We start from the raw sequence: 24,880 nt of genomic DNA on the forward strand, positions 1-24,880 counted from the left end.
AGGTGGCCCCTGGGTGGCGGGTGGCCTCGCATGCCACCGGCTGCGTCAGCACAGGGCCGCTGCAGGAGCCGGCGGGAGCTGGCACCCTGCCCCAGCCGGGGCTGTTTGTGTTTGTTTGGGGATGTCACGCCTGACCCGTTCCTGTCCCGGTGACTCTTGGGCAACCTCCCTCCCAGGTAATCATTGACGGGGTCGGGGAGGCTGGCAGGACAGAGGACCTTAAACATCGCCCAGAGAGACCTGAGTGCTGAGCTCAGGAGAAATTTTCGTGGCAGTGTTTGGGGATGGTGCAAACCCGGCGCAGAGCTGCCCCAGTGTCACCCATAGCGAGGTCACCGGCCAGCCGCCTGCCCCTGCCCGAGGCACGGCCCGTAGGCAGTCCTGGGTTTGGGGTGGCAGTGGGACGTGGAGGGACAGGATGGGGACACCAGCCTTCCCCAGGGTCCCCTTGGGGGGTTGGCGGGACAACCTGTGCTCAGGAGCCTCTGTGCCCCCTCCTGAGACGGAGACAACCCCTCCGTGACTTGTGCCCTCTTGTAAGCCCCAGCAAAGTCCTCCTGGAGCCTGGACGCCCGGATTTCCCACACTGATTTTCCCGTGGATTATGCTGTTTCTAATGATCAATTAAAGCAAATTGGCCAGGTCCCCCAGGCCCCTAAATCCCGGCTAATCCCTGGCACCTTCTCAAGCTCCCAGTGCTCATTCATTATGTGGCAGTCCCCTGGGTGGAAGCCGTTGCTCCAAGCGTGGCTCTTCCTACGCGAAAGCCTTCCGGGTCCCTGGGGTGTTTGTCTGGGTTCGAGAACTTGCTGTTTCTAATTGATTTATTTGTTCTGGGGCTGTTTACTCTGAATGAATCTCCCTTTCTTGTCAGGAATGAGGAAGTTCACTTTCTCGGGAACATTTTACTGCTTAGCAGCCGCCTTATCGCCTCTAATAGATCCCATTAACCTTGCGCAGCAGTCGCACTGGCTCTGGCACGGACAGGCAGGAGGAAGCTCAGGTTGTTTGTGTGTCTTGTGCAGTCTTGTCACCCTCCTGTGTGACCCAGCTGGTCTCCACCTTCCTCAGCTCCTCTTGTAGTCGATGCTGTTGTTCCACATCATCTCCCGCTTGTCTTTAATGCAATCCTCAAGTGCCATCTCCTTACCTCTCCTCTCCTGCTGTTCCTCTAAGCTCAGCTCCTTGGGGCTGGACCTTGGTTCTCTCTGGGAAGCTGAAATCCTTCTGCAGCTGTGTAACAGCAGCTCCCACCACCGTCCCCGCCCTGGGAAGCATCTATCCAGAGGATCGCCCCAGCACACGAGGCCACCTCACCATGGGGACAAAGCTGCGGCTCTCCATGTGTTGACCCATAGCAGACTGTGGGTGGGTGGCTCCTCTCCGGGCTCCCCTTTCTCCTGCTGGCTGGGGGTGACATGGCGGCCAATGCTGGCGGCTCCCCAAAGCGTGACACCCCTGTGCCACACACAGGGACCTTCAGGGACAGCTGGACCCGGCCATAGCATTTGACCGAGCTGAGGACAGGGCTGCAGCCCACGGGCCGTGAGCCATGTGGGTGTTCAGGGCATGGGAAAAATCATCCTGCAGTCCACGAGGATGCAGGGCGGACACCTGAGGGTGGAGAGGAGGAGCTGGCTGGGGTAGAAACACCAGCAGTGTAGTGTCCCCAGCAGTCCCTCGGGAGGCAGGGAGAGGTGCCATGCCCGAGGGCAGGCGGTGGTGGCCATGTCTCAGCCCGGCACTCGGCGCACCCTGCACGCCCGGCGCACTGGGGCTGCCTGCGGTGCCGCTGCCTGGTGACTGCCTGCTGGTTATTCCACCTCCTGACACCAGCAAGCGCCGGTGGCCGGGTGTCAGGGCAAGGTGCCAGGGACCACAAACTGCTGGGGAACACGGCGTACCCTCTCAGCATCCCTGCCCGTGGCCCCCGCCCCGGCACCCGGCCCCAGCCCCGTGGCACGCAGCCCCGGCCCTCCACGGCAGCCTGGGCTCCAGCTCCGGCAGGTCTCCATCCCGGTGGGGCTGCAGGGGTGACGGGGGGTGGCAGTGCTCCCGGGAGAGGGAAACAACCCTGTAGGTCTGCCAGGGGGCCAAAAACCCTGATGGGGCTGGAGGCTGGTGTGGCTGGGTCCCACCCCAGCACCATGCGGGAGGGCGGAGGTTTTGGCCGGCTGTATAATGGCGGCGTGGTACACGCTGGGACAGCAACAGCTTCTCCGCGAGGACGGCCTGTGCCGTTTCAGAGGCGCTGCCTGCATCCCGCAGGTGCCAGTGCCTGTGGGCAGGCAGAGCTGGCGAAGGGCACGGCTGCAGCGTGCCCGCGGTGAGCAGGCTTGCCAGCAGCTCTGCCGGAGCCTGGTCCCGGCACGCACGCGTGCTGGAAACAGCGAGCTGGAAAAGCTGCCTTTCCTGGCCGGTGCCTGGGGCCTCATCCTGACTGTCATGCGGTCCCTGCAACCCCATCCCCAGCGGGGGACTGTCTGTAGGAGCAGTGGGGGGCTCAGCCTGGCCTTGCCCTGGAGAAACCCCCTTCCCAGGGGACATGAAACACTGCAGAGGGGAAACTGAGGCATGGCAAGAGGGTGGGTACTGCTGAGTGGCGGGGAAGGAGGCAGTCTGGACCAGGTTCCCCAGCGCTGAGCATCTTCCCAACCCTCAGTGCTCCCCCGAGCCCAGGGGCAGCCCCAAACGGGGGGGTAGCCCCTCTGCTCACCCCCACCTGCCCTGCTGCTGGGGGTCCCTGGGGGACGGTTCCCATGTGCCCCAGTCTTGTTGCTGGCTCATCCTCCGGCTGCACCTCTGCCCTCTTCCCGCTTCTGCAGGGCAGTGCCCAGCTGGGGAGGGGGTGCAGTGCCTGCTGCACGTACCCTCAGGGGGCTGCTGCAGGCAGAGCCCAGGCAGTCCTTGTTGCCACACTCGGATCTCTACCAAACCACCACCTGCTTGGCCTGGCAGCCGTGACTTGTGCTGCTCTCCAGTGGGACCCTCCGTTTCGTAGCACGTCTTTCCCTTCCCAAGGGGTCCCCGGGCCTGAGAGGGGTCCCAGGCAGCCCGAGGTGGGCTAACCCCAGCCCAGCCGGAGGTGTGAGCTGATCTGGATCCATGGGGGACACTGGGCTCTGAGGACTATGTGGAAAATCCCAGCCACGCATTTATCTGCGAGGCTCCCGCGGGGCTGGGCCGGGCTGGGACACGGCGTTCGAGGAGCAGGGAGGAACGCTTGCATAAGGCCGACTGCTTTGGCGGCAGCTCAGTCTTCCCAATGGGCTCCCGGCATGCAGAGCCCGGCGGGGCGCAGCGGGGAGAGAGCAGGAGCGTGCAGAGCCGGGGGGTGTCTTCCCCCACACACCTGACCTGGAGGTGGACCTCCAGACCCTTCTGCTCCCCCCGTGCTGCTCCAAACACCCTCGCAGGCAGCTGCCTGCCCTGTGCGCGCTGCATTGAGCATCAGCTACCTGTGCACTCCCTGTCTGCGACAAAAACTCCCCCAACCCCTTTTCTCCATCACGCCCCTGAGATGAGCCAGGCTCCTGGCTGGAGGGAGCCCTGGAAGCTCACCTTGCCCCAGCAGGGTGGGAGGGACGAATCCTCATCCCATCTCCCTTCCTCTCCCCCTCCCCCTCCATCCCCATCCCATCTCCATCCCCATCCTCGTCCCCATCCACACCGCACCTCACCCCCCACTCCCATCCTCATCCTACCCACATCCCCACCCCCGTATTCCATCCCCTTCTCCATCCCACCCCCATCACCATCCCATTCCCTTCCCCACCCCAGATGCGCCCAGGCCCAAGGACAAGGGGGAAGGAGTGGGTGCACAGTCCCCTCTCCTCCCAGTGCCATATTTGCACACCCCCCCGTGCAGGTCAGGGATGCGGGGATGCCGGGGTGCGGGGATGCCGGGGTGCGGGGGTACCCAGCTGTGGGGGTACCGGGGTGCGGGGACCCGGGGCCGGGCGGGGGGCGGGCCGGCAGCATCCCGCCCGGCGGGGAAAGCACCGCTCGGCGCAGCAGCAGCTTCTCGTTTTTTTACAAAAGAGCCGTTTCTTAGAAACTTCCTGCGGCGGCGCGTTAACCCTCGGGGCGCCGCTGAGCTGCAGCGGCCGCGACGCCGCGTTAACCCTGCGCTGCCCGGAGCGCTGCTGTCGCCCGCGTCCCCGCCGCAGGGACCGGCGGAGCTTGGCTCGTCCCCGGGCCGCGGGGTGCGATGAACTGGGGGAGCCCGGCTCTGCCTCCCCCCCTTCCGCTGCCTGCGGTCCGCCTCCTCAGGCGAGGTGCGTCCTGGCTGGGGAGGGGGAAGCGGGGGGCCGGCGGCAGGGTCGGGGTGCCGCGCTACCCCCGGCGGCCTCCCCACACCAGGGGTGAGCGCTGCGGGCCCAGGGGCTGGTGGGGACAGGGAGCGCGGTGCCAGCGGGAAGGGAGGGGCCGTGTCCCATTTTGGGTGCTGCACAACATGTACCGCTTCCTTCAGGGCCCGTGGCGCAGCGCAAGGGGACATCGTGTCCACAAGGAACAGCCAGTCTGGGAAGGGTGTTTCCAAGCCTTTTCCATAACCAGAGGTCCTGGGAAGGGCATAGGGCGCCTTTGGGTGATGTAGGGGTGTTGGTAGACCTCCTCAGCCCCAGATGCAGCAGGAGCGGGGAGCAGGCCCGGTGCACTGCGGTGGGGGGGGAGAGCCCCTTTCCCTCGGCCGCTGCACCCACGGGCTTGCGGGGTGCTCAGCCCCTCTCCCTCTGCTCCCGGGGGACCCCGGGACAGCACCGGGTCTGGGCTCAGCCCTGTGCCACTCTGCGGTGGCATGTGCCAGGCGAAGGGAGGGGTTTCTGGTGGGGCTGCCCTGTGCCATTGGCTGGCACTGTGTCACACCACGCTGCGGGGACAGGAGAAGGCTCTGCCCACCCGTGGGAGGAAGGCTGATCTGGAGCAAGTGTTTTGGGGCGGGTGGGTTTTGACGAGTGGTTGTGGTGAGCGGGGTCTGCGCAAGTGCCATTGCCTGTCCCCCCTGCGCAAAGGCCTGCGAGGGCTGTGGGGCATCCCAGTGCCGTTGGGAGGGGACGGAGGACAGGGAGAGGTCGCAAACGGGGCTCCAGACTCCATCACTGCATCCCTCAAATGCAGCCGGGGTGTGGGGTGCAGCAAGGCCAGATGGGCACAGAGCTCATCGCTGCAGCCCAAACCTTCCCCAGCTGAGAGGTACAGAAGGACAGGCGGACAATTGCTCAGCAGCACCCCTAACACCCACCATAGCGAAACGGCCAGTGCAAACACAGCTGACATCCCGTTGCCCTGGGGACAGCCCTTCCTGCAGAAGCTGTACCACCCAAGGGAATGGCAGCACTGGGGGTGTGCTGCCTGTGCCCCCCCCCCCGCCCGGCTTGCTGCAGCGCCTGTCTGTGCAAGGGATGTGTATGTACACGGTATGGGGGTGCCTGAGCCTGTTTGCACACGCATGCACCCAGCAGGGAAAGCAATCACACACGTACTCGTGCACCCAAGGCACACGCGTGTGCACACTGAGCCCGTGCACCAGCATGGCTGCAGGGCTGCCTGCGTAAGGCTGTGGTTGGGTCGCAGCCCCGGGACAGACAGGACAGGGAGGGGACAGACACCCCGTAACGGTTTCGAGCCCCCGTGGCCTGTGTTTTGCTGTTTACCCGGTGTTTCCAGGGAGCCAACCGCCCTCGGCTCCCCGGCCCTGCCGTGACTCACACCGGGCTGGGGCTGAGTCGCTCTCACTGCGGCGGAGACCTAAAGCGGTGCAAAGCAATGCTGCCGGCAGCACAGGGTACGGCCACCTACCAGCTACCCCGGGCCCAGGGCACTGCCAGCCCCCTCCCCCGGGCTGGGGATGTCTCCAGCTGGCCGAGGAGTTGTGTCCAGGGTATAAAACCCCCAGGGAGGATACCGCACCCCGCTTCAAAGGCCCTGCCAGCGTGGGGCTCTGCTTACACACCCCCTGGCTCTCCTGCTACCCACCAGCCTTTAACCCTCACCCAAATGTCACAGCTACCCAGCATCCCCCCCCTCCCCAGCCTGCTCCACACACCCCTGGTCACAGGCATGACACAGAGGACAAAGACCTGCAGGCTCAGGGCACCTTTCCCCACCGCACGCCCAGCCCCCCGGGAAGAGGGTGCCTGCTCACATCTCCAGAATCCCATCTTGGCTCAGCCAGGGCAGTCTAGGGGGGGACTACCCCCCAAAAGGCAGGTTTTCCCAGCTGGGGAGCAGCACCAGCTCAGCCCCTGGCAGGTTTGCAGCACAGTATCCTCACCAGTCCCATCCCAGCAAGCCCCAGCCCTTTCCCCAGCGACCCACGCTGCCCCCCCCCCCCCCTCCCCAGCCACAGACACAGCTTGGGTCACATATTTATATAAAAGTAGAGTTTATTGCCATTTCTACCTAAATTTACACAACTGTGTCACCACTTCCGACGTCAAAAGGGACGTCCCGTCACTTCCCAGAGAGCTGGCCGAGGAAGGTGGGGGGCCCAGGAGCATGGGCCGGTTCCCCCCAACCCCACGGGCTGGAGTGCAGCCCCTGGCGCGGCTCTGCCCAGGTCACCCGGATCCTCCCAGCACTGCCGCACGGCTCTGTCACGGTGGATGCCGGAGAGGGGTGAATCCGTCCCCTCCTTCGGGCTGCTAGCAGTACTGGCCACCCAGTTACAGCCGCTCGCCATTCCAGTCTTGCCTCGAATCCCCCAGCTGTACAGAGATGGGCACGGCTGGCCCAGAGCAGGGCACCCCACAGCCTCGTGGGCACCGCTCACGTGTGTGTTTATACATAGATACAGCTACAGAAGACGGCCAAACTAATAAAACAAGCTTTTTTTTTTCCTTGTAATCCCCACACTGATGTGCGTACAGCCATGCACTACACCGCAACTGCCACCACCGGTGCTGCTCAGTCAGGTTTGGGTTCCAGCATGCTCCTGGGTGGCGAGCGGGACAAATCTGCATTGCTCACTAAACAACGGTCTTCCTCCAACGTCAGGCTTGGCCAGAAAGAGACCCCCCCTGCACAGTGCAGCAAAGGCACAGGGCTCGGCGTGCGCTCCTTCCAACCGTGGGTTCCCGTTAAAGTGCCAAAGGCCGCCTGGCACCGCCGGGGTGTCGCAGATGCCCGGGTTTCAGCAGCGCCCGGGATGATCAGGCTACAGATTTACTCCTGTGCCACGGCGGGTCGGACGGGCAGGGGTCAGCGCCCCACGTCTCCCTCGCAGAAGAGCATCCTCGTGCAGGGGACGGCCGCTGGCTCTGCTGGCTGGCCGGCGTTGCCCAAGGGGGGCACGGCTCAGCGCCGGGGTCTGGCAGTCCTTCGTGTGAGATGAAGGCGGAAACGATTTTGCAGGAGATTAAGTAGAAAGAGTTCCGTGGCTCTGCCCACCCCGAGGACAGAGCCACCTTACACCGCAGAGCCCCCCGAGTGCTGGGCCGGGGCAGCTGCCCCGGGGCTCTGCTCCTCCGGGCACAGCACCTCCGCGGGGAGCCGGGACTGGAACTTCTCCAGCTGCTCAGGGCTGGCAAGGGTCTTCAGGAGGCTGTTTTCACGCTCCAGCTGGGAGTTTTTCTCCAACAGTTCTTTAATTTGCTCTTTCAGGACCTCCACCTCCTCCCGCACCGCGTACATCAGGTGATTTTTCACAAGATCCTGCAAAAGGCCGGCGAAGAGAGGGGTCACTCAACGGTTATGCCCCGGGGGTTGCTCCCACCCTGCCCCGCAGCGCTCTGCCCCAGCCACTCCCGAGCGCCACAAAGGCTCTTCCCAAAGGCCGTCTCTCCCCTCCCCACTCTCGGGTCCCCGGCCAGGGCTCGGTGCTCACCCAGTGCAGCCCCCCCAAACCAGCACCCATAGCACCCCTCGGGTCCCCCATCTCTCAGGTCTCGCTGCCTCTCCAGCTTCCCTCCCGCCCCGGGGGTCGTGCAGGCTGCAGTTCCCTGTCACCCATGGGTCCTGGCGCGGTCCCCCCCATCCCCGGGGGCTCCTTCCCAGGCCCCCCCCCAGCAGGTTCCCGGCGCACTGCGGCGCTGCCGGAGCCAATGAGCTCAGCCAGCCGCGGAGGCAGACAAAGGAGCTGCTCGGCCCAGCAAGAGGCTGGGGAGCGGGGACCCCCCCTCCGGGCTGAGCACCCACCCGGGCAGCGGGGACCCCCCAGGTAAGAGCACCCGGGAGGGGGGGAGGGGGTTGCGGAGCAAGGGGCGGGGGGGCAGGGCTGCGGCTCACCATTGCCTGCTCGATCTTGTTGTCGATGGCCACCACGCTGGCTCCGGAGGCGCTGGAAGAGAGCGGAGGGGCAGAGCGTTAGCAGCGACCCCCGAGCACCCCCCGCGCCGGGGCACTCGTGCGCTGGGACCCCCCCCCCCCCCCGCAGGCTCCGGTGCCCCGGGGCTCCCCCCTTCGCTGGGGCTCAGTGCCCCGGGACTCCCCTGCACCCGGGGCAACGCACCCGCCCCCCCCCAACAGCAACGCGCCGACCCACCCCGGCGGAAAACGGCGGGGCTGACCGCGGCCGGCGCCGGGGCTGCCCCTACCTGTTATCGAGCTTCACGGAGACCACGTCCCCCCCGAGCAGGGAGGAGAAGAAGGAGATGGAGAAGTTGTGGAGCTGGTAGACAGCCACCTCCATGGGGGACTGGTACATGCCGGTGCTCATGGCTATGGCTATGGCTATGGCTATGGCTATGGCTATGGCTATGGCTATGGCTATGGCTATGGCTATGGCTATGGCTATGGCTATGGCTGCGGAGAGCGGCGCGGCCAAACCAGACGGAGCAGGACGCACTGCGGCTCCCCCCCACCGCCCCTACTTATATCGGCAGCGGCCGCCCCGTCGGGCGGTGCCAGCGGAGCCGGGCCCGCCCGCCGCCCCACAGCGCCGCGCCCGGGGCTGCCCCGGTGCTGCGCCTCGGTCCCCGGCACGGCACCCCCACCACTTGGCTCTGCACCCCCGTACGGCACCCCCCTCGTAGGGCACCCCCACCCCTTGGTAGTGCACCCCCGCACGGCGCCCCTACCGCTGGTGCTGCTCCCCTAACCCCGGCACGGCACCCCTGCGCCCCACTGCCGCACCTCTGCACCCCTCAGTTGCACCCCAGCACAGCACGGCCCCCTCCCAGTGCGGGACCACTGCCCCCCCAGTACTGTGTGCCCCCGACTCTGCATCCCTAATCCGTACACCTCCCCCACCCCCGCTCCTCTGCACCCCACAGAATCACAGAATGGTCAGGGTTGGAATGGACCTCTGGAGATCATCTGGTCCAACCCCCGACCCCCACCCTGTGCTCCCCACGTATAACCCGATGGGGGTTCATTGGAGGGAGGACGACACACCGGACGGGACGGGACACACCCGCTTGGGGGACTGGGAAAAGGGGGAAACCCGCCTTGCATGTGGGGGTGCGCCCCTGCAGGACCCGCCGGGGTGCGGGGGGGGGTCAGGAGGGACGGTGGCATCCAGGGGGGCGCGCATAGCAAAACGGGGAGCGCAGAAACGGGGGGGGTGTGTGTGTGTGGGAACACCACGGACGGGCGCGCAGAACAAAACCGGACCGCAAAACAAAAACGGGAGTGAAAAACAAACCCGGCGTGCAAAACAAAACAACTCCGCCGTGCAAAACAACCCCCCCCCGGTGCAAAACAACCCCGCGGCCGCCCCGGCCCCGCCCGCCCGTGCATAACCCCTCCCGTCGGGCGGCGCCGCGCGGGGGGGCCGCCGTCCCGCGGCCACGGGCGGCACTGCAGCGGGGCCCGATCCGGCCCCGGGGCCGCCGCTGCCCCCCGACCTGCGCCGGAGGGGGAAAGGGGGGGCGTTTGGGGGGTGTGTGTGTGCGCAGCCGGGTCGGCGCTGTGCTTGCGTGGAGCACACGCGTGTGCAAGCCCCGGGGTCACCCCAGGTCTGCCACTGCACCCGCAGAGCGACTTGCACCGTGGGGCGCAGGCAAGCTCCCCCCTCGCCCCCTAACGCCCCTAGCAACACGGGGGGGCTGGGGCTGGCACTGCCCGCCACGGGCGATGCTCCCCCCGCGCTCAGCCCCCCTCCCAGGGCTGCCATGCCAGTCCCCGGGCTTATCTCTGCCCTCTGGACCTGGACCCGATAGGACTTTGCTCGGCACCCGGACGGTCACCCCGCCGCTGCCGCCGACCTTGCGGGGCTCGACCTTTGCAAGCCAGGGCGGGCGATGCTGAACGAGACCCTGAGGGAGAGCCCACACCACGGCACAGCGTCTGAGAAAGCATTAGTGCTGGCAGGGGCATGCGTGCCCCAGAGGTGCTGCAGAGGACCCCAAATCCCCTGATCCAGGGGGTGCTGAAGGTGGCCAGCACCTGGCCGGTGGGTGCCAGCACGGCCTAAGGAGACCCAACCGGTGGGTGTGCTGCCGTGCCCCATCCTCGGGGAAAGGGCTGCGGGTGGGCAGAGCAGTATTTCCCCATCAGAAAGGGAAACTGAGGCACAGTGCAGCACGGCTGCTGCTTAGAGCAAGGCCCTGCCAGCTTGCTCCCAGAAAATTGCACCCCCGCCTCCCAGGGCAGGGTGAGGACCACGATGTCCTGAGCGGCGAAGGACATGGGCAGCCTGTGTGGGACACTGTGCTGCCCGTGAACCATGGCCGGGCACACGCGGGTGCCCCAAGGCACACAGGTTTGATGTGGGGATGCGAGAAAGCATCTTCTCCTCCCCAGTGGGGGCATTGCGCATGGGAGGGGTGCTTCTCCCTGCTGGGGGGCATGTGTGGGACCCGTTTGTCCCTCTGTCGGGGGGGGGATGATGCACATCCCCCTGTGCCAGCACCAGACTGGCCCATGCAAAGGGCTGGCGCGGCAGAGAGTGGGCAGGGGTTCGTCCCCCCCCAGCCCCGGGGCTGGCGCGTGTGTCCCCCCGTGCCCACCACCAGGCCCCACTCACCAGTCCCTCCTCCTGAAGAGGCTCGGGGAGTACGGAGGCTGGAAGGCCATGCTGGCGCCTGCACCCCGCTCCGGCCCCTCTGCTCCCCGGCAGCAGCCCAGCGCCCTGGCAGCGATGCCGGCTCTGCCCGCAGCCACGTCCCCCCGACCGGCGGGGTGGCAGGGACAGCCTGGGGTGCCGGCCGCATCCCGGGGCCGCGAGCACGGGGTAAACACGCCGGGTGGATGACCTCAGCCGCGCTCAATCGGCCCTTTCAGGGGCGGCAGGCCAGCGTGCCACCCTGAGCGCGCGGGTGCTGAGCGGGGAGCGGGCAGCTGCCCCCCTCCACGGGCAGATGAAAGGCGCTCTGTGTGCGCTCGTCCCCAGGGTGGCTGGCGGTGGGCAGGGTGGCAGCCCCTGGGACATGGGGTACAGCTCTGTCCCCTCAGCTGGGACAAGCTCAGGCCACCCACACCGGGCGTCCCGTGACTCGGTTTCCCGTCGCAGCTCAGGGAAAGTGCCCGTCTCACTGCAGAGAGGGCAGGAGAGAAGGGGAGAGATATTTTCTCTCCCACGGTTGGGCGCGTCACTGGCTGTGCCACCTTCTGTCTCCTGCAGAGAGGTGGGCAGCAGCCGGGAGACAGGGTGGGCAGACCCCAGCCTGCCCCTTGCCCTGCCAGCCGTGACTCGGTTTCCCCACCTCCCCATTTCCCGTGCTACCGCACCCCCAGACCTAGCCCAGCCACTTCCCAAAGGAAAGCCCTAAATTATTGATGCACAGGGAGCGAGGGCTCCAGGACGGGCAGACCGCAGCCTGGCTCGTGGCCCTTGCCCCACAGCTCTGGGGTCCCGGCCCCTGCCCAGACCCCTCCCCACGCCGCGCTCCAGCACCGAGGGCTGGGGAAAAGCCGGGCATTTCCGCAGCTGCTGGAGCGAAGCGGGGGAGCGCAGCAGCATAGCGCTTCAGGAGGAAATCACTTCAGCTCCACCACCTCCAGTATTTTTCCTATGGAGCTGGGACTATTGCAAAAATAAACAAAGGTAAATTGATGACTTCCCCACCACCCCTCCTGGGGTCTTTCCCAGCCCTGACCATGGCCATCACTGCTCGGGCGCAGGCTTTGAGGCTGGGCAGGATGCTGCCCTCCGCCATGAGACCCCCGGGGGAGGGATGCTTTTTCGGGATGGAAGTGCAGAAGGCTCTGCTTTCTCTTTCCTTCCCGGCACTTAATTAATGAGGAATCCCAAGGCAGCCTGCCCGGCCGGTGGCAAATAGTCCTGGGCACGGGGGGCTGCCTCCTCCCCCGGCACAGCCGCAGCAGGGACGGAGCCCACCCCCCGCAGCCCCCTGCCTGCACACCCACTTGGGGGATGCGGCTTCTGCCGCAGATGCCCCTGGATGCGTCGCCGGGTGCACACAAATGCAAGGCACACCTTGCAACCCATGCATTCGCGCGCACACCTGCAAGTCCTGCATGCCCATGCACACGCATGCCCTGCACACCCCCACACCCCCACCCACATGTGCATCTTCTGGCCCTCAGGGGCACGCACCCTGCACACAGGTGCACGCCCTGCATGCATGCACACACTCATGCGTCCTGCACACACATGCATGCACACACATGCACTTGTGCATGCACACCCTACAAAGACGCCCCTCCTGCATGCACGCCGATGCATCATCCTGCATGTGCACTGCAGTCCCCGTCCCCCCCCCCGTCCCTGACTCACAGCTGACGCGGACGCGCACCCGTGCATGCACACACAGTGCTGGCAGCGTGGCACGGGGGCTGCTCAGCTGTCCCTTCCTGGGGGGGGGGGGCGCACCCCCACCCCCAGCCCACGGGGCAGCCCCACTGCAGCCCCGATGGGGCTCACTGCGCTCTGCTGGACCCCCGCTTTGTGCGCGGCTCTCCCCAGGGACCTGCCGGTGAGGCCCTGCGGGTTGTCCAGACGCCTCCCACCGCCGCAGCGTCCTGCGTGGGGCTCCAGCTGCGCCCCACGGGGTGGGGGGGCCCTTTCCCACCCCCCCGCAGACGGCCTTGCTGGGCTGCTGGCCCCAATCCCGCAGCGCTGCAGGGATCCGCTTCCTCTCCCACCGCCCCGCTCCTGCTCCTCCGGCGCCCAGCAGCGGCAGAGCAGGGAGGGCAATGCCCCCCCTTGCTCTTCCTAAAGAGTGGGGGGCCGTGGGCTCGCTGGTACCCTACGGCCCCAGAGGCCATGGCGATGGGCGCCTTGGAGCAGGCTGAGCGAGAGGGGCCAGTGGTGCGAGCTCCGTCAGCCGCTCTTGCCTCGTGTGCGCAGCTATGGGAGGCTCATCAGGCAGCGCCCCGGCTCGTGCCTGTGGTTATTTTGGGAACAATAACAGCAGCCGCCATACACTGTAATTGTGACACTAATTGTTGCGCTCTCTGGGGGGAAAAAAAACCCCGCGGCTGTCATCGAGCAGCTAGGAGAGGCGGTGGCACCAGCGAATGGCCGTTGTCACCTTCAGCAGTGGCCCTACAGGGTACCCCAAGCAACCCCTCGGCCAGCCCACGCGCAGCCTGTGCCCCGGCCCGCGGGATGCCAGCCCCCATCGCCGGGTGACGTGGTGACCGCCCCCTCCCCTGCAACAGGCTGCGGAGGCGTGAACGCAGCGGGGCTGCAGCCCCCGCGGGGCTGAGCCTGGCGGGAGCAGGGGAGGCCGGGGAGCGGGGCGACGGGATCGTCTCTCTCGCCTCCTGGAACCCCACACCGGCGCTGTGTCGCGGGTCAGGGGACGTGTCCCCGACCCTGTGGCCCCAGGGATGAGACACGCTGTCATGCTGAGCCTTGCGCGTTGAACCGGTGCCAGGCGCCGCGGTGCCACCCGCCGAAGGATGCCCTTGCCCCGGCAGCTGCTGGTGGGAGCTGGAGGAACGGCCCGTGCTGCCGGAGCTCCTCGGCCCCTGCTCTCCCCCGGCTCCAGGCCGCTCGCCCTGCTCCGTGGCAGCGTTCCTGGCTCGCTCTCTCCCAAGGACTCCGTTCAATGGGAGGAAGGCCCTTCGGAGGGTCCGAGGCGTGGGAAATGTTTATTGCCTGGCCTCGGAGACACTGGAGAGCAATACGGGAAAGGCGCAGAGCCAAAGCTGCCCGGGCTGCTCCGCACAGCCCCATCTGCAGCTCAAAGGGTCAGAGGAGGGGGGGAGAGGAAAAGCCGCTGCTTGCAAACACGCAGCTAAGGAAACTCTGCCTTTCACGGCCCGAAATCCTGCAGCCGCGGCTGTGCCGGCCAAGGCGACCGGGGATGCCAGCGCCAGGGCCAGCCGTGCCGGGCCGGAGCTGAAGGAGGGGTGGCCGGGGACATCGGTGACGGCTGGGGCCTGTGGGAGCCCGGGGCGGGAAGGGCCGGGTGTGGGACAGCTCTGTGCGGCCCCCGGTCTTGCCCCGCAGCCCGATCCTGGTGCTGGGGAGGGGGAGGTAATGCCAGGGGGCTGCCCCCGGGCAAGCAGGCAGCCGTGTCACCCGCTGTCCCACTCCCTGTATCCCAAAGGGCGCCCTGCGGCGCTGGCGTGGGGCCGCTGCACTGGTGTCGAGGGCTGCGGGGCCGGAGCTGCCGGAGCATGCCCGTCGGCCAGCTCTGGGCTTCCTCATCCCGCAGAGGTCCCGGCAGAGCTGTTTGCTGCAGACCTGCCGCTACCCCCGGCTCAGCCGCTGCCTCCCCGGGGCTGCGCGGGACCGGGGGCAGCCCCACGCAGCCAGGAGCCCTCTGACACGGCGACCTGGTTCATGCCCACCAGAGCCTCGCAGGGCCCGTACGTCCCTCAGCCCAGGGCACGGGCTGCCCCAGAGCAGAGGGCAAACCCCCCCGGGCACGGCGGTGGGTGCCCAGAGAGGGGTGCCAGGCCCGGCCTGCAGAGCCAGCGCTGATGGCCTCGCCAGTCCCAGTCCCGGTCCCAGGGCTAAGGGACACCAGCAACGGAGACAACGCGCGGCGGGGAGAGCGGCGCAGGGCGGTCACGGCCTTTGCAACGCCGGGGAAGCCCAGGGAGGGTTTGCAAGCGGGGGAAGGCCCATGGGGAACCTGCCCTCCCCGCCGACGGGGGCAGAGCGAGCTCCCGTGGGCCGGGGACGCTGCTGCTAACCGCCCCCCGGCTGCGCAGGGGGCAGGGGCAGGGATGGCGGCGCGGGGGACTCCTCCAACCTGTTGGGCTGGAGGCGGCGTGGGGCGGGAGGAGGGAGCCCTGGCAGGCGCCCATGTCCAGCTGTTGGGCTGCCTGCTTCCTCTGATAAAGGTACTTGGCTGTACTCCCAGTTCTGTGTTTTCTGGCGTGCGAGCGCACACCCCGGAGTCGGCCTGCTGAGAGCTGCAATTTTTCTTTCTCTAACTTTGTCACCACCCCCCCTCCTTCTTCCTCCCGTGTGTCCCCCCCCAGCGCGCCCCGGTAGCAGCCGCCCCCCCGCAGCGGTGCACGGAGGGGGGGTCAGAGGTGACCCGGCTCCGGCAGAGCCCTCCCCGTGATGCTGCGCATGGGGACCCCCCGATGCCACGGCTTCCCCCGGCGCGCTGCGCTGGGAGGGGAAGAGGAAAAAGGGCTGATGTGCTTATTATCAGCGCTGGACCACGCAGCCCAACCTCCCGCCTTGCCTGCGTCTGTGACACCGGCCCCGCGCTGCTGCCTGCGCCGCTCGGGCCGCCCCGGGGGCCACCCTGCAGCAAACCTTGCTGCTCCGCTGCTGCCCCGCTCACACTCACGCCGGGTCACGCAGCCACGGCGTGCCAGGGGGTGGCGTCAGGTATGGCACAGCCCAGCGAAACACCCAGTGGTGTTCCCACCGGCATCGTGCCTGGCTGCAGCCAGGGGAGCACGGCCAGACCCCAGCCACGCTTCCGCCTCCCGCCGGCCAGGGATGCCCGGCCCCAGGGAGGGTGGGCGGACTGAACCCTCAGCGGGGTTTTCATCCACAAATCTGTCCACGCAGCAAGCATTTCACACCCTGGGCCCTGTGGGGTGGAGTCCCGTAACAGAATTCCACATTATCACCTCCCTTGGTGAGCCGTGCCCTGCCCCGCAGGTCTCCCTCCAGCCCCGGCGCTGAACTCCATGCCTGTCCTGGTTTCGTAGCCCACTGCACCGCCTCGGACAGCCCCAGAAGGATCATCCCCAGATCCTGGCTGCCCTTCTCTGGTCCGGTCTCAGGGAACCGGGGACAGAGCGGAGGTGGCCGTGATGCTGAAGGGTCCCCCGGCAGCTCCAGGGCCCTGCGGTGCCCGTGATCCCCAGCGCGTGCGGCGGGCGTGGGGCGGCCAGCCTGGGCTCTGCCCTCTCCCAGCCCCTCACTGGCACAGAGGCGGCTTTTCCCGAGATCCCCAGCCCGAGAGAGGAACCCCACGGCACGGCCTCCGCACTCTGCCGAAAGAAATCCCAGGCCGCTCTGCAGGCAGGAGCGGGCGCTCTGCGGCCAGGCTGGGCGCTGGTGGCGTGTGGGAGTGCCCGGCTCGCTAATTGGAAGGCAGCTCGTTATATAATGAGAGGATGGAAGCGGCGAGAGAGCGGCGCGGCGACACCCCGTGCAACCGAAAGCTGCTCTCCCAGCCCAGACTAACCCATGTTCAAGGAAACCCCTGAGCCCTTCGCCTTCCCCTTTCAGAGCTGCCTGAGCTTCGGGCTGCCCTGCCTGGCGCCACGGGCATCGCGGGGGGAGCCCCAGCAGCCCCCCGGCGCCCCTTCCCCGGGGCCGGCGGCTGGACGCAGCGGGGGGGGCGCGGAGCCCCGCCAGACGCAGCCCGGTGGGGGTCAGGAGCGGGGGAGCAGCCGCGCTCCGCCGGCGCGGGAGCCTGCCGCCCCGCAGGAGGTCAGGCAAGGACGCGTGCTGGGGCTGCACAGTTTCAGCGGAGCCGGTTATTAATACCCCGCCTGGCCTTTGCGAGGAATCCCGGGCATTTCGGACCGGGGACGCTTCGTTAGAACCCTCCCTGACATTTCAGAACAACAACAACATGAAAGACAATAAGCTGCCGGTGGGACGCGCACCTGCGGCGCTGCCGTGGCTCCCCGTGTGCCCGGCCTCGGCTGCCAGCCGCCACCTGGCCTGTGCCAGCCCTTGGGGACAACCTGAGACTGTCCCCTGCCTCCAAACCGCCCGGAGCAGTCCTGCTCCGTGCCACGGGGGGGTCACCGGGATGGTTTCACTGGGGGTCATGGGCATGTCTTGTCCTGTCCCGTGGCTTCGGCCACCCCGCTGCCCGCCCGGGCAGGGCTGCCGCCCCCAGGGGAGTCGCAGGCGGGGGGTGGCGGGGACTGGATCACCCCCTCACCCCGGGGCAGGGGGGCAGCGGGGCGGGGAGGGGGCCTGGGCTTCTGCTCTGCCACCACAGTCATTCTGCAGCAAAAGCCCCTCAAATATATATATATATATATATATATATAACTCCAAGCACACAGACAGGATGACGAACTCCTGTCCCGAAGCCAGCAATGCGCGGCACCTGGATAAATATAACTCAGAGCTCATCGGCAAAGCGTGGCTTCGGGACAGGTTGCAGCCTTTAACGCCTCTCCAGCCCTCACCCCCGCCGCTCGCCCCGGGGCACCCTCTGCAAACGGGGGCTCGGCCGCGTCCCAAGGGCAGGGTCCGCCCGGACCCTCTCTCCCCTTGGCAGCCGCCTTACGGTGCGTATACCCACACTGCGGTCACATCCCCTGTGCGCACAGGCAGCTGCCCACAAGTGCCCTGAACACCTCCGTCCCGCGCAGGTTATAGTGCTTCTCCGAGGTACAGGGTCGGCTTTAACCCTCTCTGGCCGGGAGGTGGCCGGGGAGGTGGCGCCGGGTCCCAGCGCAGAGGAGCACACCAGGGGCACGGCGTGCCCGCAAAGGCATTGCCCACAGCACCCACATACGTGCCGTCTGCCCAGTGGGAGCTGAGAGGCCGGCTGGGCTGTGAAAGGCTTCCCCTGTGTGCCAGCCCCAGCTCACCGCCAGGCTCAGCGGTACCGGCCTCAGCACCATCCAGGATCAGGCCACATGTCCCCAGGGAAGGGGGGAGCATGGTGCTGGAGAGGGGGGCATGATGCTGGGACCAGGGCAGGACCCTGTCGCCTGCTCTGGCTCCAATCTCTCCTACGCCTAAAGTTCAAAGCTTGAAATAAATCCTGGCCAGCATTCCCCCCCTCGGGGCTGTGCTGCCCGTCCCTGCCTGTCCTTGGGACACCTACACGCTGCCCGCTCGGGGCTGGGCGCGTGCCCTGGGGGACAGGCAGTGCCTGAGCATCCGCAGGAGGCCAAAGTGACCGGTTTGTGTGCAGCTGGCGTTGGCATCACTGGACTTAAGCTCAGCTGTGCCAGGCCCCCTTGGCCATAGCTGTGTGGCCAAGGGCAAGCGGTTTCATCCTGAGGGGCCGGAGGTGCCGAGGAGGACTCTGCTGTGCTCCAGGGCACGCCGGGGAATCTCCGTGCTGGAGGGAGCTGGGTCTTGCAGAAGCAGGCCGGGATGAGCATGGCACACGGTGCGGCGCATGCCATCGCCAGCCCTGCCGAGCTGTGCCATGGCTGAGCCCGCTGCTGCCGGGCGTCCCCGGCCAGGAGCCCCTGCAAGCCCACCCCAAAGCCCGCTGGGGCATGGGATGGGGGTCCCAGGGCGGCGGGATGCCCGCCATGGGATGCAAGGTGGGCACAGCAGAGCGGCTGCCTGGCGTCTCCCAGGCGGCGGGAGGATTTGGGCACACCAAGGTCAGCTACTGCCCGGAGCCGCGGCTGCTGCAGCTGGAGCGAGAGCTCCGCAGCGTCTCGCCGGTCTGCAGGGCTCAGCAAACCGCGCCACAAGGCACGGGTCAGGCCACGTGCGGCTCTGTCCCACGAGAGCAAAGCAAACAAGCACCCGGCGCAGTGGTCCCCAGCGGGGAGGGTGGCCCTCCCGGCCCCCTCCCCGGGCAGACCTGCCCCGCGGGGCCGGGGGGGACAGCCTGGCCAGCGGGACGGCTCTCCGGTCTCACACCCACACCTCTCTCACGCTCACACGTGCTCCCGCGCGCGGCCCCTCTCCCGTCAATGCCTCCTTGTTGCTCCAGCCCACTCGGCCGGCAGGAATGCGCTCCCCGGCCCCGCCGCCCCGGGATGCCCTTTACGCCCTGGCTCCCTCTCCTCCTCCTGCATCGCCGCCGCAAAGTGACACCCGACGGACGGGAACAAATGGTGCCATGCCACAAATGCCACCCTGGCACTGTTGCCTGGGCAGCTCTTGCTCGCCGGCCTGACCTTACGGTGGGAAAGGCGGTGCTGCCCAGCTTCTCCTGCCCTGATCCATCCTTACCCCAGTGCCTCCCTGCAATCCCCTTGGCTTGCCCAGCAGCGGGGGAAAGGTGGCCCCCAGCCCCTCTCATGGCTCAGACCAAAGGGTGGGTCATTGCCCACCCTCTTTGGCCGAGCGGCCGGTCCCACAGTGCCCGGAGAGAGTCCGGCTGGGCAGAGATGTCCCCTTGGTGCCCGGAGCAGGACGGGGCACGGGCTGGCCAGGCTGCCAGGTCGTGCCTGGGAGCGGCTGGGCAAGGAGAGCTGGCACGGGCTGGTCGGTATGGGCGAGCAGGTTGGCACGTATCTCCTCTCCCCACCCCAGCGCCAGGCGGGGCCCTGCTTGAATCACACGCCACTACGCACCCGGGAGGCTGCTGCTCCCCCCCGCAGCGCTGACCCCCTCCCACGCCGCCGGCTCCCCTCAGCCCCCCCGGCCCTGGGAAAGGTGCCACACGGTCACGGGGCTGCTCTCCCCGGCCCACGATGGTCGGACTCGCGCCTGGCTCTCAGATGAGCCATCTCGGGGTGACATTGGCATTGCAGAGGGAGGGCAGAGACCTTTCTGCCCACAGGGCCGGCATCTGCGGGGAGGACGTGCTGCCCCGGCAGCGTGGCGGTAGCTGGCCTCCCTATACCTGGTGTTTCTGTGCGAGCTTGGCCCCATGGCACTGCCCGGGTCCCACATGAGGGCACGGAGGGAAGAAGCCCTTTTTGAAGGGGATTCCATGCACTCTTGGAGCAGGAGGGTTCCCTGCAGGAGCATCAACCCTGCAGGCGATCGGTCTGGAGCATCCCTGCCTGGTGCATCCCTCGCAGCATCCCTGCAGGGGGCAAAGAGCGTGGAGAACCTGACAGGGACCACCCAGCCGGGGAAACCCCCGGGGACAGGCTGGAGATGCTGAATGTGGGCTGTCCGAGACCCCCAGCACTGATCTGGCCCTGACTTGCAGAGAACAGGGCTTGATCCAGCGTGGGCTGAACTGTCTCCAGCAGCCCCGGAGCCAGACCTGGACTCCAGATGCAGCTGCCTGGTCCCCCTGTGCCGTGCTGGACTCCAGCCACGCACGAGCGTGTGCATCCACGCGACTTCCCTCTCCTCCCGTGCCAGAGTAGGAGCACAGCAGCTAAACCAGGGGGCACAAACCTGCTCGGGTGCCTGGGTGCCAGTAGCAAGGGTGCCCTTATCAGGCCTGTTATCGGGGTGTTCCTCTGGCACCCACAATCCCCTGCTTTGTATGCTATCACATCTTGGGTATCTTGGCTCATTCCCCAGGAGGAGAAAGTTCAGGCTGGAGCAAAACAACAGCAAACGCAGGTGTGGGCACACCTGCCTCCAGTGCCCGGGGCCGTGCCCCCCAGCTCCCACACGCCGTGCCACCCAGGGGCGAAGGGGGATCACCCAAGCAGCCCCCAGACCAGGCTGGCATCAGGGTGCCTGGACGCGGGGTGTGACGGAGCCTCTCGGGACACAACACACGCCAGGGCACGGAGGGCACCACAGCGAGGGGCACCGATGGGAGAAACCCCGGTCCCCTGGCACCTCCGCTTGCTCCCTACCTCAGCAGAGCAGACTGATGCTCGCCGGGAGCACCGTGGGTCCTGCCCCAGCAGGGACGAGTTTGAAAGCAGCAAGCCGTGCCCACATCGCCCGCCTCTCGCCCACGGGCATGGCCACCACCTTCCCTGCACGCTGCGACACCCAGCCCCGGCAGCCCGCGCTGGGGACGGCGTTTCGCTTCCTTTCCCCACCCGTGATGCCAACTGGCTGCAGCCTCCCCAAGCGAAGGGAAATCTCTCGCTCCCGCTCCCCTCCCGGCTGGGTGGGTTTGCTGCTCGCTCGCCGTGCAGCCGGGAGCCCGGGCCGGGTGCCGGGTGCCTTGGCGGGCGTCCCAGCTCCTCCTTTCCCACCTGAGCGGCAGCTCAGCGTTATGCAAGTGCAGGAGGAGCGTCTCCGCCACGGAGGGCTCCGGAGGAGCAGCCTGCTCAGCGTGAGACGCTGGCTGGGGCTGGGAGGCGTGCTCGCACCGCCGGGGCGGCTCGCACGCGTGGGGCAGCCACGTGTGAGCCCACCCGCCTCCCCGCGCCGGGCCAGGGGACCGAAGGGTGGTTTGTGCGCTGGTGCGCAGCCCGGGAGCGCGCCTACAGGTGCATGTGCGTGCGGGGAGAGGAGGCGACGGCGAGATGTCTGCAAACGCGTGGGTGCTGCCGCGCGCCCCACTTGCACGCTACCCCACCCACAGCGGGGCAACCAGCCCCAGGGCTGCTGCCTGCCCTGCCGGTCACGCAGATGTCTGCCATATCGGCCACCAATGGGCCACATGTCCCCTCAGCCCCGGGATGGGGTTTGCATCCCGCCTGCTGAAGCCACAGGCAGCTCTGGGTGCCACCACCCTGCGGCACCCCTTGGTCCAGCGTGGCTTATCTGGAGAGCCCCGGGCCCGCCAGCCAACAGCACAGGCTGCTCCCCCTCGTCTCCCCAACCCCCCAGGGTGGCAGGGCACCAGGGCCACCAGCCCCGTGGCAGCGCCGCAGGCACCAGTGCAGGACCTGAGACAGCTCTGTCCCCTCCCTGTCTCTGGGGTCCCCCTCAACAAGGCTGGAGACCCTGCGGGGTGGCAGCCCCGGGGACACCCCCCCACCCCGTTCAGTGTCCTGTGCCCGCAATGCCGGAGCAGGGGACAGGGAGGGACCCTACACTCCTGCCGTCCCCGGCCTTGGCAGGGCAAAGCCCGGCCCTCTGGCAAGTGGATGGGACCAGTCCCGAGCACATCCTCCTGCTCGGGCACTGGCAGCCCCCTGCGCTGAGCCGAGAGGCAGCAGCTCGCTCAGGGGCAGAGTGACTTTCCAGGGACGGGAAATACCACCCAGGCCAAATCTGTGTCCACTGAGTGGACTGCAGGGAGAGACAGGGAAGCTGCTGAAAGCGCAGGACCTGGCAGCAGGACTCTCGGGCTCCCTACCCAGTTTCTCACTAACTCTAAAGGTGGCTTTCAAGGCAGCACAGCCGCTTCCCAAGTAACGAGCTGCCCCTTTCCACGCAGGACTCAGGATGATGCCTGTTTGACACTGGACACTGTCCATGCCCCTGCAGGCAATGTCTGCCTGGACAAGATGTAGCGGGGGAGATGAACACAGAGTCCAGGGACCAAGACACACAGCTGGAGGCTGCTGTCACTGCCTGGACAGACACAGGGCATCAACAGAGGGGCACCGCTGGCCATCACGGGTCAGAGCCACCCAAACCTGCACCCAGGGACCGGGCTGGCACCACCCATGGCGCGCGGACTGGGCTCCCTGCCATGCGCGGCTGCTGACGCTTCTCCCCACCTAGAAACCCCCAAGGCTGCTGCCCTACCCAGCCCCAGGGTCACACGGGTCCCCCTGCCCCTGCCAGCCTGGGGGGCTGCAGGCCCCGCATCTCGCCCCCGTCCTGCCAGCTCCCGAGCACACAGCCAGACGGCTCTGGCTCCGGCTCTGGCTCCGGCTCCGGCGGGCACCCAGCGCACGGGCAGCCCCTCGGCACCCGTCGGTGACACCCACCTGTGGAAGAGGAGGAGGATGGAGAGCAGGGTCTGGTCGATGTTCCTGTTGCAGATGCCCTGGTTGAAGAGGTAGCAGGGGTCCCGCACGACGGGCTCCAGCGAGTCCTGGCGCATGATGGAGCTCAGCTTGTCGGTGTTGAGGTTCTTGCGGACCAGCTGCTCCTGCAGCTGCCGGAAGCTGCTGACGGTGGGGCTGCCCAGGTTGTTGTTCTCGCCCCCGGCCCCCTCCTCCAGCCCGCTCCGGTTGGCCAAGTCCAGGCAGCAGCTGCAGCAGTCCAGCCCCACGGGCGACCGGCACTCCTCCGCGGGCGACGAGGACATCCCGGGATGCCGCGGCGGCGCAACCGGGGCCGCTCCCGGGGCCGCGGAGGGAGGGCGAGCGGCGGCAGGACGCGCCCGGCTGCACGGCCGCCCGCCCGCCCCGGCCCCGCCGCCCGCCCCGCCCGGCCCCGCCGCCCGCCCCGGCTCCGGCTCCGCCGCGCTGATTGGTAACGGCGGCCCCGTCCGCCCGGGCCGCCCGCCGCCGCTCCCCGCCCCGCCGCCGCCCCCCCTCGGCGGGCACCCGCCCCCCGCCGCCCGGCGCACCCCACGCCTGGGGCCCCGCGGGGCTTTCTGCCCCCCCCGCCCCCGGCACCCCCGAGCCCGCAGCGGGGCCGCCGGGGGTGCGCTCCCCCCCGGCCCTGCCCCGGCGGGGACCCCCTGCGCCGCTCGGTGCCGCCTGGGGAGGGGGCGGAGGGGCTCGGGGGGGCTGGAGCGGGGCCGCGGCGCCGACCCCTGGGGCTCCGGCAGGGGCAGCTCCCTCCGGGGCGGAGGCAGAAAAGAGGGGAAAAGGGGAAGGAAAGCGCCCAGGATGGCAGAAAAGCCCGGAGTGACCCGGCGCCACCACTGCGGCCGGGAGCCGCTTAAACCGGGGGCAAAGCAAGGCACAGGTGGAACATGTGGACGTAGGGCCGGGGTGGCCAAGGACGTGGAGAAGTTCTGATTTGCCTGCGGGGTGCTGGGGGCTCTGGGGGTACCCAACGGGAAACGGAAATTTCTGCAGACGGGAAGAAAAGTGACTTCCCTGGCACTCCTGCATCCCGGCGGGAGCATCCCCCCGCACCAGTGAGCCGCACTGCGCTCTGTGGGCTGGTGAAGGGCGGTTGGGGCACACCGTGCTGCCCTGATGGTGCTGGGACGCCCAGGACGGGGAACAGTAAGGTGCCAAGGTCCCAGCACAGGCAGAAAGAGGGTGGGAGCGGCGAGCAGACGGTGTGCGGGGTGAAGCTGGGCTGGGCTGCCATCGCCGCCAGTCAATGAACCATCCGAGCCAGCCGGGAGATGCCTCACCCCTTCGGGGAGGAAAACATCTGGACAAACCGACCAGGAGCTGCTGAAGAAGGGTTGGCTGAGGATGTGAGAGGCAGCCGAGCTTGCCCGGGGGAAGGAGCGGGCAGGCTTTTAAGAGCCCACCACGGGCAGGAGGGGAAGGGAAGGCAGCAGGAGGAAGTCTGTACGGAGGAATTACAAATGGATTGACAGAAGGAGTTGAAGAAAACTGTAATTGGAGGACAGCAGCGGGTCTGAAGTGCACAGAATTGATAAGAGATAAACCGGGTCAAAATCCGGGAGGGCAAAAGCACCAGGGCAGCAGGGATTCCGGCGGTACAGTGGCGCTTGCAGGCGATGTTAACAGTGGCTAATGCCACTGAAGAAAAGGCAAAGTGTTCAATAAACACTTCTGTTCCCTATTTGGCAAGAAAGAGGAAGATGCATTCACATCACATGAGGATGAAGTACTTTCCAGTCCATTAGTAACCAAGGAAGGCACAAGACAAAGTCTACCACAGATAAACAGCTGCAAAAGTGGCCAAGGAGACCTCGGGGCAGCGCTTTTTATTTTGTGTCAATGCAGCAGCCCTGGGGATGGGCTGGGATTCGGCCCTGCCAGCGGAGGTGGCCCAAGCAGGGGGTCCAGGCGTGGGGCAGGGGACACTGGCAACCCTGGGATGATGCTGGAACCAGGCGAGTTCCTGGAGGAGGGGTGATCCACAGGCTGCCACAGGGGCATCCCCTCCCTCTGTGGCACTGGTGGATGCTGAGGGCTGTTTTTGAGGTGCTTCCTCACCCTTTCCGGGGGCCGCTGAGGGGCTGAGCCCCACGGGAGGGAAGGGGAGCCAAGCCTGGTTGGTCTGCCCCACACACTGTGTCAG

General features: G+C 67.3%; 1 protein-coding gene across 2 annotated transcripts; it reads right to left on the minus strand.

The window, feature by feature from the left end:
- Window positions 1-6,371: 6,371 nt before the first annotated feature.
- Window positions 6,372-23,101, minus strand: TSC22D3 (TSC22 domain family member 3). Of its 2 annotated transcripts, none has more exons than XM_082488008.1 (3): window positions 22,687-23,101; window positions 8,230-8,281; window positions 6,372-7,656 (listed from the first exon to the last, which is right to left on the minus strand). In XM_082488008.1, the coding sequence occupies exons 1-3, from the start codon at window positions 23,007-23,009 to the stop codon at window positions 7,411-7,413; spliced, it is 621 nt and encodes a 206-aa protein (XP_082344134.1). In that variant the 5' UTR covers window positions 23,010-23,101; the 3' UTR covers window positions 6,372-7,410. The 2 variants fall into 2 exon arrangements, with proteins under 2 accessions (XP_082344134.1, XP_082344135.1); XM_082488009.1 differs by lacking the exon at window positions 22,687-23,101 and adding an exon at window positions 8,538-8,840.
- Between the last annotated feature and the right edge of the window lie 1,779 nt (window positions 23,102-24,880).

The sequence above is a fragment of the Vanellus vanellus genome (assembly GCF_965231255.1).
Source record: "Vanellus vanellus genome assembly, chromosome: 10".
In the NCBI taxonomy this organism is placed as follows: Eukaryota; Metazoa; Chordata; class Aves; order Charadriiformes; family Charadriidae; genus Vanellus; species Vanellus vanellus.